The following is a 14227-nucleotide window of genomic DNA, read 5'->3' on the forward strand; positions in this document are numbered from 1 at the left end:
GGGCGGGGGATCTAAACAGAATACCAAGAAATAAAAGTGAGGAACTATACTCTAATGAATTGCTGTCACAGCCACGAGGTACATCAGGGTCTGGAATGCTATTTTTCACAGAATTGTTCCCAATCAAGCATTGAAACTGTTCTGGTAGAGCTTTACTGCCATACTGCTGTTGCAACTGCTCTCGCTGTGGGAAAAACTGCGAAGTTGAAAATTGAGACCAAAGAGGGTAAGTTATATGCATATGTAACCACCAGTAATAAAAAAGAAGATATGAGAATATCAAGGCAATTTGCTGTTGATAGTTTTAAATTAATTGCACTACATATACCCATATTGTGGAGTCAAATTTCTTATAAGCACATGAATATTTTAGACGATTGGTCACTTACAAGTTGTGAAGTATCGAACATTTTCATGTAATCTGTTGCCGATTGTTTAAGAACCTGCAATGAGTCATTAATTCTGAAACGGTTCTAATATTGAATAACCTCAAAATAATCACTCGTGGTACTCAAGTTAAACACCAAGATATGTTAAAACATACATTATAAACCAAATAACACTAACCAAACTTGTAATATTTTTTTCCCTTTCTTTGTGCCCAGAAGTGAGTGGGACGGGGCATAAATTAATTCCTGAATTCTGACAAGCTTAAAATACAAAAGGTATGAAGAAAGAAAATTTATATAGACATAGCATATCCCAAGTGTCTTTTGCATATTAGAATCCAACTTCACTTCAATACTGCAGTACAGTAAGGTTTAGTTATTCTGTCCTTGTCCCCCTTTTGGATGATGAAACATTTCAAGAACAAATGAAATATCTAGGTAGAACTTGCTCAGCAACAGAAAACTTCCTTCTGGAGATAAGAGCAGTGCAGCTGCTGAACTACATACAAGACCATGGCTCTATTTCCCTAACACATTAAACGCTAATAAGCAATCTATCATACAGGCAAAAACCACCATACCCAGGAAGTCCTTTGGCCGATTCTTAAGAAAAGGTATATGACCAAATCATAATAAATCGAAATAACTATTATATTCTCTTATGAATGAGGAAATTCATCATACAGACAACTACAGCCCTTAGGTTAAAAATGATCTCACACAAAAATAACTCTACTATAAGTTTTAAACATCAGATATAGCAAATAATTAAAACCAGGGCTTTTAACCCTCTAAACAAGACCAATTGTACACACAACAGGGAAACAATAAGTAAACCTCTCTGCTACTGGTTGAGCAGGCTGGGCCTAACAACTGAAGAATAAAAGCCCTTTCACATTGTTCAGCTCCTTCATCACAGGCTGCCTGCAAATAAGCAAAACAAAGAACCACAGTGAAAAAATCAATGGTCACTTAATCAACTATCAAGGAATTCAACCAAGAATGTATCATGCAAATCATATATAGAGCTTATCACTTACAGGTGAAGAAAGTGATTTACTAACTTCATAGCTCTTGAAAGCTCATTAAAAATAAGTGTGGCTGGGAAGAGAGTAAATGAGATGGACAGTTCTTGAACACTTACAAACGATCAGCTACCAAAGCAGTACAATTCTGAATTCTCTCAGTATTCATCTACAGCTCATAGAAAAATAAATTGTGCCTCTTTCTTTTTTCTTTTTGTCTTTTTTGAGTCAGGAGCCTTACAAGTTTCAGTCTTGACATTTAAAATTTACCCACAGATATAGCTAATACTACCCCTTCACTTGAAAATATTGACAAATTGCATGCACCTAAATATCCAAGTCATAATAAGAATTTTATAGAGTCCAAAGCTGGTAAGGACAATCCGGAATCTGCTCAGCTTCATACCATATACCTCTCCTCGTTACCATCTAATCAGCAACTAAGCTTGATTACATCTAAGTTATAGATCCTGCTTTTTTTTTCAAGATAGTCATGAACTGATCCTGCTTGTACTGTGATGGCTCCATAACTGTCTTAATCTGCCACAGACGTTTAGAGTCTGCATTTATGTGTTAAAAGAACAATGAAAGCTTCCCCAGTGCACACCCGAACAATCTACATATGAATGCCCCTTAAAAAATTCTTTATACTCCCTTAAATTTAATGAAACATTTTACCCGTATACATAATATATGTTACATGTTTTACCCTGCTGAGATGATTCTTGGGTTTCTTTTTTCCTTTTCTGGAAATGTGGTGTTCGAGACATCTTTCGCACACTTGACTAATTTTACTGGATACCTGCTAGTTTCTACCTCCCAACTGCAGAGGTACGTAACTATATATCCACTAAGATTCGAACCTGGGACCTCATGGTTCTCAACCCCTTCATTGACCATTAGACCAACACCCTTGGGTTGCATATTCTTGGGTTTTGTTAATAAATAAAATGACATTACCTTCTCGAAAATGTTGGGTTTTCTCCCTCACCTTCTTGAGTTAAACCTTGAAACAGCAATTTAGTACATATTGCCGGCTATCTTCTTTTGTTGGAAAATCATGCTATTGCTGACTTTCATAAGATTAAGACACTTATAGGAGCCAAAAAAACTAGAGGCAAAAGGAAGATTATTATATTTAGATCAAGATCAGGCAAACTAGAGTCCAGAGTTGCAACAGATTTGCCTTCCAATTGCACTCTAATTGCATCCTCACCAAATCAATTGTTGCACTTCATGTTGCTCGGACTCGGGTGCAGGTACCCGATACGAGTGCGGATCCATAGGTGGGGTGCTTCATCACATAAATTTTAGAATCCAGAGGTGTGAATCCGAGCGCGGTAGGGTGCTAGGATGCAACCAATAAATGTATATTACGACATATATAAGTATATATTTCAATTAATTAAAGTTATCAAACTAAAGCCAATCAAATTTAATTCTTTATAAACACCTAGTATTTATTCATACGACATCTTGTGTAATAGCAAAGCACTCTCGCACTTTATATAACTCTCTTTCTCTTCACTGTCTATATGTGAGATAGAAACTCAAATATTAAACTAAATACCCAATGATCTATACTTATTTGCTACTCTTATAGATGTAGTCAAAGCACCCAAGATAATTTGACCAAATCTGGTATGGATCCAACAGCCACACACAAATTCGACACGGGTGCAGCAGAGATTTTTGAAAGGGTCCGAGCAACATAAGGCCTTCAATTCATTTTCTTCATGAATACCTTTCTGCCATCTCTTAGTCAAGTCTAACTTTGTAGCCCCATCACCTCCCTCAAGATATAACTAAGATTTAGGAAGACCTGCAACTACCCATTTTTTCAACTCAATACTTGTCGCAATTGTGTTGTACAAACCTCACTTCATGGAAACTAAGGAAAATAGAAGAGAACAATTTCCAATAGAGGTATGCTTGATTTTATAATAAAGGAACCACAAGCAGGAACCAAGGATGCTGAAGGGTATTTGCATGAGACATTATATTGTTGGTAACAATGCAAAATCTAGCATGAGCACAAATCTAAACATTATAAGAATCCACAAAAAAGGAGAAATTTCAGAAGAAATCTTTCAGAGAACATATGCAGCTAATATTGGAATTAATATATTTTGCATATTACAGGGCATCATCCCAATTTGCAGCACATAAAATGATAGCAAATGGAAACATAATGAACATTAAAAACAGCACTTACATTTACCAGCAACGAAATGAATGGATTTGAAGAAGGCTCTTGAGAGGAATAAACCTGCAGAAGAATTGCAAAAGCAACTAATCTCTGTGCTGGTTTAAGAAGTTTTTCCTGCAGAGAAGATGATATATTTAGTTTAATAGCTATAACTTGCAAAACTTGTCTTCTCTACAAGATACAACGTGAGTAAAGGTCACCTAATCATTCAACTAAACAAACATTTGGAAACCTTCTAATATTCTACAATATATGAATCCATGAAGAACAGGTACAACTTCTAGGTGTCATTGAAAAGAATACAGTACAAAGGAAATACATAGTTTCTCAAGCAACTTTTAAATACCACTTACAAAAGGATAAGAGGAAGTATGTAGTGACTTTTCCTGAATGTGGAAAACAAGGACAATAGGAAATTCTATAACCCAGCCAAACCTCTGTGCTGGTTCCAATTTCAAAAGAACAGAAGACAGTTCCCTCCAACAGTCCAACATGCAAAACTCTGATTGCAATTTCTTTTTTTTCCTTTATTGTGACAACACTAGTAAACACCAGCTTGTGTGCACCTCAGCTAATTCACCAGATACATGTTAATACATGTTACCTCTGAGCGGCACAAATACCAGCTAACTGTACCCACCAAGACATAATTTAACTCTATCCACAAACACTTAAACAGATGGGAGGAATTCATGTACTCTCACTTCTGGTGGGACTAGAAGGTTGTGTTGTTATTTAACTCTCAACCACAAGGCCACACTTGGGTTCCTGATGGCAATTTCTTCAAACAGCTAAATATTAAGATTGCGTACACAACACCCTAGCCAGCTAGATATTAAAACTCCTCAAATAAATCTAATAAAATTAGTTATTAGCAAATCTTGCAAGTGAAAACTTTCTAAATGCACTAATATCTTTTGCTTGAAAACTCAGTTCCTGCTAGAATAGCAGATCTTTTTAAAGCATAAAGGAACATTTTGTTTGTTTCTTTTATTCATATTCCTTTGTGTTTCCAGAAAAAAAGCAGCTGGAATTTAGAAGTTACAATTGATAGTTGGAAATCTGCATTTCTTTGAAGTTCAAAAATTTAATGTCTCCAAATTCTTTGCTGGAATTGCTTAAATCATTAAATTAAAATGCATTTCCTTGTGGAACAAAACCAGACTTCCAAATGAAGTTTATAAAATGTCAAAAAATAGTCACCACATACACGAACTAGAAAACCCTAAATGGAGAGGAAAAATCCTTGTGTCACATCACACAGCAATTGAAACCCTAAATTAATTTCAAAGGTACTGCTCTTCGGAAAGATAGAGATGGAGAAAGAGAGAGAGAGATTTACGTCAAGTATTAAGGCGAGAGAGATGCAGGCATAAAATTGTCGATGGGGAGGGAAACTGGAAGTGAAGTCGGCGACGATCTCATCGAACGGACGATGATCTCCGGCTTTGAGCAACGTCAACAGCATGTTCGATTCTTCTTTTCCTAACATCTTCTTCTTCTTCTCTCTCACTCAACTCCGCACTTGTTTCTTCTATCTTTCAAAAACAAAAACTCTGAGTTGTGTCAAAATAAACATTAACATTACAATGGAGATAACTTTGCAAAATATCACTTGCGCATATTTACTTTTTTTTTCTAATTCATTTTTTGGTCAAACTATCTAAAATTCAATTAAAGTATTACATTATGGGTTAATAATTTCTTTCTTTGAGCAACTTTCATATATAGTAAACATAAAAATTATATTTGTATGTTATATTTATAGTTTGCATAATTGTGCTCCATAGTAAATTTTATGTTTGCTATGGAGCTTTTGATTTGTAAAATTCGCTACAAACATCTAATTTTATACAAACTGCCCAGTTTTGTATAAATTCGTTTATACACTATAATTTGTATAATAAGACATGTATTTGTATAATTATAAGTGTATAGGACAAAAAATATATGTATTGTATTTGTATATACAACTTTTTCTCTTGCTTTATACAAATAAAAACGCATTTTTATACATTTTATACCGAAATGTATAAAAATGGCTAATTGTATATCGAATCAGATGGCAAAAAAGGGATGTTTGCTGCGAATTACAATTAAAATAAACTATGGCTATAACATTTAATTTGAATTTAATAGTTTGTTATTTCATACAATTTTCCCTTCTTTTATTCTATCTTGCACTAGTAATTACTTGCTTCAAAATGTCTCTAGTGTTACTTAATTAATTAGGTCAAAAATACATTTTTCTCATACTATATTATATTTTCCTATTTTAACACATTTTTTTCTAAATAGTGTTAGGCCTTATTTTTTTTCCATAAAATTAAGACGTTTGAATCTGAATGCACTTATGAATATTAAGATCTGCATTGAGATTAAAATGTGAGAATTTGAATACACATTTGAATATTCAGATGTTGTTTCTAGGTCTGAACATTGAATGTTTAAGATTGTTTGTTTTCTATACCTGAATGTACATAAATTATCTTTTTTTTTAAATTAGAAATTAAACACTATATTAATAAAAAAATTATAACCCAAAACCAAGATAACTTCATCCAAAAAGTTGTTTCGAGAATAAGAGTATAACCCCCCCCCCCACACACACACACACTCAAACGATATGTCTATCTTCTCAAATAATTTTTTCACAAGATGTGACAACTTCTCCCGAATAAGTTTTTAAACCAAAGGAACCTTTTAGTGGTTGTTTCAAAAATAAACATACAAGAAATTTTTTCCTTTTTTTTATTTTCACGATTTTACTCAATATTTGTGACAAGAAGAGTTCTTCATAAATATCAATTCACCCAAAAATATTATATATATATATATATATATATATTAAAAATACTAGATATTACTTGTAAGAGATTATGAAAACTTACTTATTCAAAAGGAAAAAAATGGTATTTGGTTGAAAAAGGGGAGCAAGAAACTTGAAACTTTGCCCTAGAAGAAAATCAGGGAAGAAGATAAATTCTTTTTTTCTAAAATAACGTTAATTATTTTAATAGAGTCTAACTGGTATTAAAACTCTGATATAGATTTGATTCATTTAGACTCATTAAGACCCATTTGGAGGCTTTATAAGAAAATAAAACATATGTACTTAATGGGTTGAATCTGAATGATTAAAATTCAGACATTAAAAACAAACACACTTAATATGTTGAATCTGAATGATTAAGATTCAGACTTTCGTTAAGTGCAAACAAATGAGGCCTTACAGTGATTAATAAATTAAGAATGATGTACATTCAAGAATCGTATTTCAAGTTTTGAAGTTAAGCGAGTTGTGAAATAAAAGTTGGCAAAAATTATCGCAAGTTCTGTTTAAAAGATTTCTCTGAAATTTGGGTCAAATGTCTCGGACCTTTTCTCCGATATGTAAAGAGTTATGGGACCCGCAGCTTATCAAATCAAGGTTTATGAGTCTAGTTTCCAATGCATCAAACCGTTCGTCCAGGCGACTTCAAAATAGAGAGATATTCGCGTTTTTGTAATGAATGTGCAGTACAGACGACTAGTGGACCCTAGGTTAGTGGAAGGTTATAAAATCTTTATCTTCTTCATTTTAATTCATTTTCAGTTCGTACAAACCCACCAAAATCAGAAATTTACACCTTTAATCATTTATATACATTGATAATCTCATCTTGGATCTGTAACGAAAATTGTCCTACGTCACGAGCTTGTCATTTTGAATTTTTCTTTCTTTGTAAATTGTGCGGCATACCTCTGTGGAGATTGTGGCAGTAAAGTTTTGTTGTGTTTTGAGGTTTTTAGTTGTATTCCGAGCTTAAGATCAAGATAAGACCCTCATTTCATTGATTCTAGCTTCAATAAGCCGCAAATAGTAAGCTACAACAAAAATCCATATCTTTTGTCCGTTTATCGTGGTACCTTATATTATTGTGTGTTGATTGTGGTCCTGCTATTGAAGGGGGTTTCAAATAAAAGTCAATAGACCACTTGAATTCATCAAAAAAGGTATGATAAGGCCATTCACTTCTTTCAACATGTTTCCTTAAAGCTATGAGCGATGTAAAGAGATTGTTGTTATCGTTGATGTACTTGTAGCCATAATTGTTGGTGGTTGAATGCTCGAGTTTTTATATTCCTCTCTTTTTGAGATTCTTATTATGTTGGTAGCAACTTGTTAGGCATGGCTTATAAATTATTCGTATAGGTTATTTATAACTAAACTCTTCACTTTCGGCCTATTGAATTATTATTGTTGCCCTTGGGGCTATTGTGGTTAGTTGTAGGAATGTGATTTTTGCCAATAAGGCTATATGTTTGCCTAAGAAGGCTATGTGATTTTTGCCTACAGGGCTATATTTTGCGTAAGAGAGCTATGTGATCTTTGCATATGGAGTTATGTTGTTGCCAAAAAGGACTGTGATCTTTGTCTACGGGGCTATGTTGTTGCCTAAGAGGGTTATTGTCATGACTCAAGACTATCTCATAGACGTGACAAGGTGAATAGAATCCCAAAAAATTCTAAACGAGCCACATGATATAGCATGACACTAAGATAACAACATAACTAAATAAAATATATAAGAGGAAGATAAATCTCAAATGACAATCTTAACATAAAAGAGAACCTAAGTACAAAGACTAAATGTGAAAATAGTAATTTCTGACAACAAGCCTCTATTATACATAGGTGTGGCTAGGACAAGCCCTAGCTCACGAAACAATTTGAAACTAAAATAAGTATGAAAAGAATATAAAAGCATAAGTGGCATGTCCTCGAACTATAATGACTCACCAATCCCAAGCAAAGTTGAATGGAGTTTATGCTAACCGCAAGTTGGATGAGAAGCGCCAGAACCTATATAATAAAACAATCTAGGCACAAGTTCATTTGGCGAATCGTCGATCATGCTTCATCTCACCTTCTCTTATTCTAGGCTTTAGGTGTTTGAACCTCAGTCGATGGGCTTGTTCGAGTCTGCCTTTCATGTTACACAAATCACCAAGTACCACCTTGGTTCACCTTTCAAGCCTTCAATTTTCCTTCTTGCACTGTCGCTTTTAGTGATGGTCAGCAAGGTCACCTTTCTCATTCGGTGAGTCGCCTTTTGTTTTGGAGTTCACTGACCTATCTTGATAAATACAAGTGTTGTGCACTATCACTTTGGGCGAGGTCATGCTCACTAGGTGATCCACATTTCTTTCTTAGCGATCATCAATGTAAATTTGCACTTCTTTTCACACTTTCAATCATTCTTTCAAACATTTATCCTTGACTTGTCCATTTGTCTTCATAGTTGCAAATCATCAAAATATCATCATATCATCAGGACAAAATTAGGCATTAAGGACACTAATATTTGAGCTTAATAGGCCTCAAAAGAGTGCAAATCTACCACTCATCACACCTGAGTTAGTTCTTCCAAGTAGTGATTGAGTCTCTTGGTAATTCAGCCAATCGTTTTCAAGTTTCCACCATTGTGAGAAGGGAAAGAGCCTCAATCAAATGGACTCTTGGGTGATACTTGAAAGTAAATGTATTACATTCATCCACAAAGTTGTGAATATGCTCATGGGGATCCTCATGAGCTAGACCTCCAAACATTTCCTTCATTTGGAGAAATTTAAGCATGGTTCTAGTTACATGAAACATAGCTTTTCCCATGGTTGGGGGTAACCGGGTAGCTCCTATATTGCATTGAAGTTCACATCATCTAAATTTCCCACATTTTAATTTTGCCCATGTTGGCTAGCATCATTGTTTCCAATGGCACTGATGTCTTCACCTATAAAGAGAAAAACAATGGAACAAATGGTAATAAGAGTATTCTACTATACTAATTCATTTCACAAAATCACTTCACTAAAAGAATTCTAAGCACCACTCCCCGGCAACGACTTCATTTTGTATAGCACTCAAATTATTTGTAAAATCACTAAACTAGTAAGTAGTCGTTAGCAATCTAATTACTGAATGTACGAGGAACCTCGACAAGGAATGGTATATGAAAGATTTCAATTATGAAGTCAAATTGTGTCCTTATTCATTGTATATAGATGGTAAAAAGGGTGGGTAAATTCCAAATATCAAATTAAGATTATTTACTAACCAATTTCAACAATTTTAACTAAAACAAGTGTTTAGCAAGCAAATAGACTAATAATCTAGGAGTGTACGGAGGTGGGTATTGATTTCAAAAGCTGGGTCAATGTGATTACTCAATAACCTTGATTACCCATGGGTAGGTTGGGCCAATCTCAAACACATATTGTATTTCTCAATCACAACATGTTTATCACAAGAATTCCTCTCAAACATTCCTATGTATAATTTACTAAACAACCCATTACCTTGACATAGATCTTCTCTTGAGCAAGTCTAGCATTTAGAGGTGAAACCCCAAATTTCTTTCTCAAGCAAATAAGGAATTCCAAACTAATATGCAAGCATCAAATCAATTACCCACTTCATACATTCTCTCTCAAGCAATATATGAATATCTGAAGTAGAATTAAGTTTGCAACCTCAATTCATAAATTAACACATAACAATCAAGTTGAATCCATGAAATCAAAATAAAATAGAGAAATACACACTATTCCACCAATTTAATCAAAACTCAACTCCATTTGCACACCCTAGAATATGGGTTTTAGCTAATCATGTTAAAAGTAAAAGAAAATATACTGAAAACATTCTCAGCCATCAGGTAGTTGATTTACAACTTCAATTTAAGAGATTGATACGTCCAAGCTTACACCTCAAATAAGAAGTATAAACGATTGATGTTAATTAATGAACTCAACAAGAGTTGAGGTCGATCGAACAAGGAATTACAGAAGAAACAAACCTACTAGTTCTTATGTTCAGTTGCGATTGATATTCCCAAAAATAAAATTGCATAAAGTAAATATTGGGTTTGTTTTAATATCCAAGTAACCAATTGTATTTAGAGTTAAATAGTAACAGTAACACGTGACAGTCCCAAGGTATGGTTATCAATTTAGAATAAACTAGGATTGTGTTCCCATGACATCTAGACTACAACTTATATTTTGCACAAATAACGGTATTTTGATACAATGCATGCAGTCTTAGCAAGGTACAACACCTAAACACTTTTCAGCCTTTTTAAGTGAATATCACTCATATCCTCTCGATTTCAGAGTGTTTCAGTTTTAACCCTTGCTTAATTGTTTAGAAAACTATTATCTCTCGAGCTCAAATCTTCAAAAACAAGTTATTCAATTGCGAAGTTCATTCGTCTGCTTGTGCACTCTCATGAAAATCGGCGCATCTCTCAATTATTAAGTCATATTGTTGAATGGTTTAGTGCGTTGGAAACTAGACTCATAGACCTTCGATTTCATAGGTAATGGGTATTCTAAATCTTTATATATTAGGAGAAAATGTTTAGACATCTGACCCTAAATTACATAGAACTCGACATTTACAATAACTTTTGTCGACTTTTATTTTGAACCTTTCTTGAACTTAAGACTTAACATACAAACATTGTGCACTCAAAATAACTCATATAACATTCTTCCTAATATGCTAGGTAGTCTTAGACTTATTCCAAAAGTACAAGTAAATTCCAACGTTCAAATGGGTGGGGTGTCATAACCTGGATATAATGGTCTGTGACAACAAATTCAGTATAGGAGTATGTACAGCCTACCCAGCCCTTAGGCACGGCCTACCTGGTGTGTAGACCCGCTCTTCTCAACCTGAAGGCTTGGTTTACCCGGTCCATAAGCTCGGTATAAGAATTAATATGTATGTTAAAGAACCCCTACAATATCAATGTATGTTGTGGCCAAAACAAGTTCATAGGCGGCAGCCTGACGATAAAACATTACAACAATAACAAGTAATCATAATTAATCAATACAAAATCATAACCTACTTTTCTAGGTAACTAAGGAGTAGAGTGTCTTCGATAGACATTATATCATATGGTCGTAGCCAACTCAACATGACAGGTCTACAAGTCAACTAATGATAATACACCAGCCATAACAAGCTTAGGCCATTAGGATCATGCCAAAAGAGAAATAATAGCCTTAACGTCCCTTTCAACAAATGTCCAAAAGTTTTCTCTATGATGCTTGGCCAACCAAAGTAATGCAATAACACGAAAATCAACAAGGCTATAAGAATGAACCATAAGTAATTGATAAGACGCTAATGCCACACTCGTGACTAACAAAGTCGAAACAATAAAATGAGGCGGAAAGCAACAATAATTAGCAGCTAAATCCATTTAATACATTTCGACAACGTCTCGAAGGAGCACAATCTCCCGAGGCAACATAACTAGGCGTACTTCACGCCGTTCAATCCAACAACCATCGTACGCGACTCCAATAAGAGTCAAACCAACCCCCAATAAACTCCGGCACCTTAACACCATCAATAAACAACAATAATAGTGAAACAAATAAGACAAAGGGGCTGCCCACAACCACAAGATCAAAAATAATACCACCTGGCTTAAAAATCTATAAAAATTATACTATACATGGAACTACGAAGGAGGGTTGTAAAAATATGATTGCCTTAACCAAAATGTGTGAAATAATAATACTAAGATTCTGCCTCTTTGCAACTACAATAACTGTAGCCCAAATCAAGAAGAAAATTATACAACAACGTTGATCTCACGACGTAGAGTAACTTTCGTTAAACTTCTGAGTTGAAAGAACCAACACCCTTAGAGGATTTAGTAGCTTGAGTTCTGATTTTTCTGGGTTTGTTTATCAGTTCTAATGAAAAAATAGGAGATGGGTGTAATTAAAGAATAACCGACTTAGGGGTTGGGGCCCACTTCGAGGTGTCTACTTGTGCAGTCTCACGAAAACCTGGATATCTCTCAATTATGAAGTCGTATTGATGAATGGTTTAGTGCATTGGAAAATATACTCGTAGATCTTCGATTTGATAGGCCATGAGTATTCTAACTCTTTATATATTAGAAAAAAATTGTTGAGGCATCTGACCCTAAATTACAGAGAATTTCTTTACGACATTCACACTAACTTTTGTTGACTTTTATTTTGCAACTTCCTTGAACTTAAAACTTAACACACAAAAATTGTGCACTCAAAATAACTGATATAACATCCTTCCTAATATGGGAGGTAGTCTTAGACTTATTCCAAAAGTACGAGTTAATTCCAACGTTCAAACGGGTGGGGTGTCACAGCCTGGATACAATGGTCCATGATAACAAATTCAATATAGGAGTATGTATGCAGCTTTGAGACCATAGTACCCTAAAATATAATGGAAGAATTTGACAACTTATCCTGCAATCCATCCACAACACAAATTTTGTTTATGGCTAGCTCTACACCAACGATTACCAATTGTTGATAGGCCACAAAAATTTGGTATAGCAATTCCTAATGCTTGTGTATTCTATGTTGATCCTTTGGAAAATCTAACTCATCTATTGTTTGAATGCCCAACTACTCACGCACTTTGGAGTATGCTGTTAAGATGGGTGGGTGATTATAAGCTTATTGCGAGCTGGCAAGAAGAGGTGGTTCACACATTTGATTGGGCTAAGAAGAGATCTGGGAGAGGGGGCATACTTAGTAGCCTATTTGTAATAGTGGTTATGTTGATATGAAGGGAAAGGAACTTAATGCGCTTTCAAGGAGGTCAGTTCAAAAATGATAGAATATCAAGAGAGGTTGCAATCTACATACATACAATAGGAGAAAGACAAAAGAAGTGACAAGACTACCTCCAATAGTTAAACCATATGCCCTGAGACAGACCTATATTTATCTTTCTTACCATGTTTGTTGATTGTTAAATACAAGCTTAGCTCAATGTTTTTCTTTTAGAACCACCTGTTTTAGTCCCTACGATGGTGTTGCTTTAGGCTATAGAGATTGTGAGAAACGATGGTCTAATCCTGTTTTAGCATTGTAATGTTGCAGTTTTTGGTAATCAATAAAAGTTGTTTATTTACCAAATATTAATAATAATAATACAAATAATAACAATAATAACAAATAATAATAATATTAACAACAACAACAATAACAAATAATAACAATAATAAACAATAATAACAATAACAAAAACAAATAATAACAAAAACCATAACAAACAATAATAATAAATAAAAATAATAACAAATAATAACAATAACAATAATAATAATTATAATTATAATAATAATGATAACAATAATAATAATAACAATTATTATTATTATTCTAAATAATAACAATAATTATAATAACAACAACAACAACCCAGGCCAGAGTTCTCTTAAAAAGAAGTTAATCCCCCAAATACCCCTCCCCTATATTCAGTCTTACCCCTTCCCAACCAATGTAACTCTACACATCCGTCACCTCCCCCTTACAACTTTCACCTCCACCAAACCTCCCTCCTTCACTTGTTGTAACTCCTCCTTCCTCTGCACAAACTACCATCCTCTTCATTACTTCTACCAGTCGCAATCGTTCTTCGCTGCTGTCTTCATAATCTAACAAATTTCCGCTCTCAATGCATGTATGGTGCTCTTAACCTGCACTCTTCAAATTAAATCTTTCATCGTATATTAACTTTCTCTCTAACACACCCCGTGCCT

General features: G+C 34.3%; 1 protein-coding gene across 1 annotated transcript in view; it reads right to left on the reverse strand.

The window, feature by feature from the left end:
- LOC102580292 (CCR4-NOT transcription complex subunit 11) overlaps positions 1-5222 on the reverse strand; it is a 21379-nt gene extending 16157 nt beyond the window's left edge. The window contains exons 1-5 of the mRNA XM_006349593.2: positions 4966-5222; positions 3630-3737; positions 1227-1313; positions 390-443; positions 51-196 (exon numbers count right to left, since the gene is read on the reverse strand). Coding sequence (XP_006349655.1) covers positions 51-196; positions 390-443; positions 1227-1313; positions 3630-3737; positions 4966-5115 — 545 coding nt within the window. The 5' untranslated portion in view covers positions 5116-5222. The remainder of the gene's footprint in view (positions 1-50; positions 197-389; positions 444-1226; positions 1314-3629; positions 3738-4965) is intronic.
- Positions 5223-14227: the final 9005 nt, after the last annotated feature.

The sequence above is a fragment of the Solanum tuberosum genome, unplaced genomic scaffold (genome assembly GCF_000226075.1).
Source record: "Solanum tuberosum cultivar DM 1-3 516 R44 unplaced genomic scaffold, SolTub_3.0 scf00107, whole genome shotgun sequence".
Lineage (NCBI taxonomy): Eukaryota > Viridiplantae > Streptophyta > Magnoliopsida > Solanales > Solanaceae > Solanum > Solanum tuberosum.